Genomic DNA, 5,000 nt, shown 5'->3' with positions numbered 1-5,000 from the left:
GAGTTCAACTCCGACCGGACCAACACTCAGGGTCTTTAAATAACTGAGGAGAAAGTGCTGCCTTTGTAATTACATCTGCAAATGGTTAGACTTTCAAGTCTTCTCGGATAAGGACGATAAGCCGGAGGTCCCGTCTCACAACCCTTCAATGTTAATAATCCTGTGGGACGTAAAAGAACCCACACACTTGTCGCTAAGAGTAGGGCACGTAGTTCCCGGTGTTGTGGTCTGTCTTCTGTTCTGTATCATGGTTGGGAGGGTAAAAAAGGGGCCACAGTAATTGGCGCAAGCTGTTGTGGCGCTCTGCCAGCTTGACTGGCAAAGTTAATAAAATAAAAAATAAAATAAAAGTAAATGCAATCCTGAATCCCGCTCCCACATTTCTTTAGAATCCCAGGCTCCAAAAAGGTCAAACCCTGCATCCCGAATTGTTACAACGACTTTGGGAAGGAGAATATTTTTCAAAGATCAAGTTATTTTATCGGTGCTTACCATAAAGTTTCCTTTATTGACTTAAATACTTGCTGCATGTGACCTGTATTTTTAGTGAGTCTTGTTAAGTCTTGGGGAGAAAATGATTTATAAAACAATACCCCATGAACACCAGCATTTCTCATAATCTTATCAAATGACTAACTGTACAGAGTTTTAGCTGCTTGAAGACTAAGAAACATTTTTGGTCGCTGTACACATGTATACCCAACAGGAACCTTTGCATATGGTGATTCAAGCAGGGAAAATGCAAATGAGTAATTTAAGTTGATCACTGTTTGGAAAGAGTCCACTTTTATCTTGGCAACCCAATCACACTTTAAGAATAAAAAAATAATAATTATTATTATTTATTCGATTTCACTTACTTGGCTCTCTACAAGCATAGCCATATCTAGAAACATTTCATGGAGTTCCTAGTAAAAAGCAAAAAACACATTACTCACTTCACCACAAACAGAAAATGGTACGCATTGTGTACGTGTGGTAGTGCAGTAACTTGACACAGTGCTTTATTCCATAACTGTCAACAGAGCTGAGTTTTGTTTTCCAGGACGTAATGCGTAAAATACTAAACCCAGAAAGATTGAAGGAAATGAATGGGAATCAAGAAACATTGGTTTCGAGGCTGACATGAAGTTCAACTTCTTTTTCACAGCAAGTTGAAGTGTGTACTCTGAGCGTCTGACGGTTTCCATGACAAAAGTTCATTAAAGTTAGCCCTATCCGGGGGGGTTAGTATCTGGATGGGCGACCTCAAAATATATTTGCTGCCGGAAACATAAATTCATATATCAACGCTCAAATTTTTGAACTAAATATGGTACAGATTTTGTTGCTGTAAAGAAATATTGATACACAGTTTTATGGAAAAGCACAAGGAAGTTTTTAGGAAGTGCCAATCGAGAATAAAACAATTGCTGCCAGCAACAAAAGTTGCTACATGAAAACGACACAAATTTTGTGCGGCAAGTATAAAAAGTTACCATCAGCGAAAAACATTTTGGGAGATTTTTGCTACGCTTAATTTCTCTATTGTTCCTTTTGCTGCACAAGTAAATCGCCAAATCGAAAGTGACATCGATTTCAGAAGCCGCCTGTGATACTAACAACTGGATACATCTGTGGCAAAATGATGGCAAGACATTAGATTGTTTTTTTGTTAGTTTGTTTTTTTTTCTTTCACGTATTGTCAAAGCCAACATGAAATGTGCAAATTCAACACAAAGATCACAATTGCCTAACTCTTGAGGTTGTACATTGTTTCTGCAAAGTCAAAAATTCACTGACCTAGACAAGGTTATTTATCACCAGGTAATTCCATTGTTTTGGAAATAAAACTGCTTTATTATTCATCAGCATCACAAATTCTTGCCGATTTTGGGGCTCATTATTTTGTTGAAATTTAAGCACGCTTCCAACAGACCTGTTTATTTTTGTGTTTCACTTAGTTATTTTCCGGTGTGGCTGTTAAATGACATGAACACAGGCGGCTTGTGCCTCTCCTCTCTATTTTTCATACAGATATAATTTTTTAAAAGAAAAGTGGAGCGAAATCAAAAATTGCGTGAATACATTACAAGAGAAGAAAAGAGGCTATCGTGAAATCAACAGACACAGATTAGCCGATTATGATCTACATGTTTACCAATCAGCAAAATTAAAGTAGTGTGCCCAATGTGCACTTACACTCGATGACTAAAAGATTTTGACATATATGAAAACTAAGTTGTGCTTTTTTAATGTTTTGTTTCATTCAGAAGAGCTAAGCTTTTCTATTACTTAACTTTTTGAGCACAGCCCCATGGGGATTTCAGCCCAAAGAAGCCGATGATTCCTACATTTTCCCTGATCAATCACAATGATAAAGATAAAAATAGTTTTCTTCTGTTTTTCTTTCCATAGTGAGGAAATTACTGTTGAATATGTTTCAATGCAGGCAAAGAAGTTAATCCGGCCTTTGAGAGTAAAAATATTATGGTCGACTGGTGAATTTTTTTCTTGTTCATTTGACCTGCAGAATATCTGTACAACTGTGAGCTTGCGTGACGATCTCCGTAGACATGAAGAAATTACTGTTGAAATCTTTCAATGCAGGCAGAGAAGTTGACCCAGCCTTTGAGATTAAAAATATTATGGTCGACTGGTGAATTTTTTCCTTGTTTATTTGACCTGGAGAATGTGAGCTTGTGTGACAATCTCCGTAGACATGAAAAAAGAGTGATTTTGATTTAAGACATTTAAGAATGTCGGTTAATTTGACAATACTGTACTTAAGAAAATTAAGAAAGGGAAAAGGCGACAAGCAGGCTGCAAACAAACATCAATTGTTGTAATTCAAGAAAACCGAACATTAGTTCCGTGATTCATGCACACGCTGCAGACCTACAAATTACTCACTCACTCACTCACTCAGACAGCCCCGATGACAGTATGGTAGTGCACTTATACTACCACAAAAATGGATCACTGTAAAGCTCACATGATCCTGGCCACAATACGAGTTAAATGCACATTCAATTGGCCACAAGTTTAGTTGCACATGTAGTTGTGATAAAAATTGGCACCTGAATAATTTTTGCTTGGTTGATAATATCTCGGTGTTTGACTTCTATATCTCCAAGGGCTTGTCTTGCTTGTTGACTCTCTATTACAATCTATGTATAGAAAACAAAATGTCATCAATTTTACGACGCTCAACCAAAAGGCAGCTGCATCTACTATTGACAACAGTTAATAATTATTATGAAACACACTAACAATGTATTGACTAGAAACAAACCTAATTTGCATTCACTTTCAACACACATTTATATATGCGACTACAAAAACAGTTACTACTTTCGTCCACAAGACCTCGTCAGTTGGTTGCCATATTTTTTTTACATTTCTGACATCACTAACTCACCATCTTTCAATGGTGAAATTTGCAGGAAAAAAATCAATGTTAGAAAATTTTCGTGGGGACGTCCTTACACCATTGACTCCTAAACCTCCCCCCACTGATGAGTAAAAACGTCTGGCTTTCGTCAGAGTAATAACTATTATGTCTCATTCCTAGGAGTCAATGGGTTTAAGCAATTTGACTTTTTTTGGTAAGTGTTGAACGCAAAAAGGCCAGCTCGAGAAAAGGGGTAGCCTGCGAACGCAGACGTATTTCCGGCGGTCGTTTCTAAACGACCGCCGGAAATACGTCTGCGTTCGCAGGCTAGAAAAGGGGCTGATTGGGTTTAAGGGGAAGTCATAAACTGTGTAGCTGGCGGGATATTCTATCGCATGATTATTTAAACAGTCGCAAGTACGAGTACAGTTTTGGCCACGAGTGGGTCTGTGACTGGCATGGGGACTAGTAGTTTAGAAATCCACTTGCAGCAACCACCGACTTACGCACGCATTATCCCACCTGCCAGCTAAGGTTTATGATCTTGTTAATGTTGAATCCAGAGTGTATATTTCTACAAAAATGTACTCCGCCCTGTACTTACATCAGATGTGAAAATTCCTGGATCTCTACCTTCTAGCATTTCCTCAACTTCATCTGATGTCTTCGTTTTTCCAGCTATTTTACCAAGAAAAAGAGTAAATGAAAATTTACTGCAAAATCCTTACAAAACACAATCTTGACTGGTAAAATTTACTTGTAAGTCACTTAGAATGTCAAACTTTATTTTGTTTTGAAAGAGAGGTTTGTTGTATCTGTTGTAGTTCAAATGCTTTTGCCTAGTTCAGAATTTTTAAAACCAGTTCAATTTTGATTTTCCTTTGTTTCAGACTATGATATAAAATCAACAAAGAAAAAGTGAAAAAAATTTAACCAGTTTGAAAACTTTTGAACCAGGAAAAGATTTGGACCATAACATGCATGTATCAACTATCCAGCTTCCAAGCTTACAAGTGTACTTCTGTGAGAAACTATGGTTTTTTTTAATACCCAGGTTTCCATTTTTAAAATGACAGTGGGAAATAAGATCATACTTGTTTCTAGTTGTCTTCGAATCCTGCTTTTGCATTCCTCACTGTAATCTGACTGTGTTGTATTGCAGTCACTCATAACTTCTACAAATTTTCTTGCTAAGGTTGAATGCTGAAAATACAAAAAACAAGTACATTGATCACAATGCAGAATGGTAGAACTTGCTCTTAGCACATTTGGCCACTGGGGGAATCAAACAAGATAAAGGCAAAGATCTCAACTATGAATGAAAATTTAATTCCAGCAAAATCAATTTTTTTAAACCTGACATCTTCTTATCCTCGACTCTGCATAGTCGTTACATGAAGAATCCATATCCTGTTGATTTATTCTCTGCTCCATTTCTAAACAGGTTACAAGAAAATTATTCAAATCACAGATCTGTTTTTTTTACTCATACATAAAAGAATAGGGCAGGGGATATAGATCCTGAAATGTTATCCTATTTGTATAATTTATCGCTAATAATATTATTGTACACATCTTGTGAAATAGTTCAGAAACAAGCAAACATGATGCCTGTGAAGGTGGATGC

At 36.9% G+C, this 5,000-nt stretch overlaps 1 protein-coding gene across 2 annotated transcripts in view; it reads right to left on the bottom strand.

Annotated features, from left to right (window-relative positions):
• Positions 1–5,000, bottom strand: part of LOC138047525 (syntaxin-1A-like) — a 20,652-nt gene that overhangs the window by 9,874 nt on the left and 5,778 nt on the right. For both annotated transcript variants that reach the window (XR_011131864.1, XM_068894412.1), the window contains exons 5-9: positions 4,730–4,809; positions 4,468–4,576; positions 3,978–4,051; positions 3,060–3,149; positions 861–908 (exon numbers count right to left, since the gene is read on the bottom strand). Coding sequence is in view for 1 of the 2 variants with exons in the window: in XM_068894412.1 (XP_068750513.1) it covers positions 861–908; positions 3,060–3,149; positions 3,978–4,051; positions 4,468–4,576; positions 4,730–4,809 (401 nt within the window). In the remaining variant the exon portion in view is untranslated. The remainder of the gene's footprint in view (positions 1–860; positions 909–3,059; positions 3,150–3,977; positions 4,052–4,467; positions 4,577–4,729; positions 4,810–5,000) is intronic.

This window comes from Montipora capricornis, chromosome 4 (genome assembly GCF_036669925.1).
Source record: "Montipora capricornis isolate CH-2021 chromosome 4, ASM3666992v2, whole genome shotgun sequence".
Taxonomy (NCBI): domain Eukaryota; kingdom Metazoa; phylum Cnidaria; class Anthozoa; order Scleractinia; family Acroporidae; genus Montipora; species Montipora capricornis.
The sequence above is the reverse complement of the archived record's forward strand: the minus strand, read 5'-3'. Positions and strand labels throughout refer to the sequence as shown.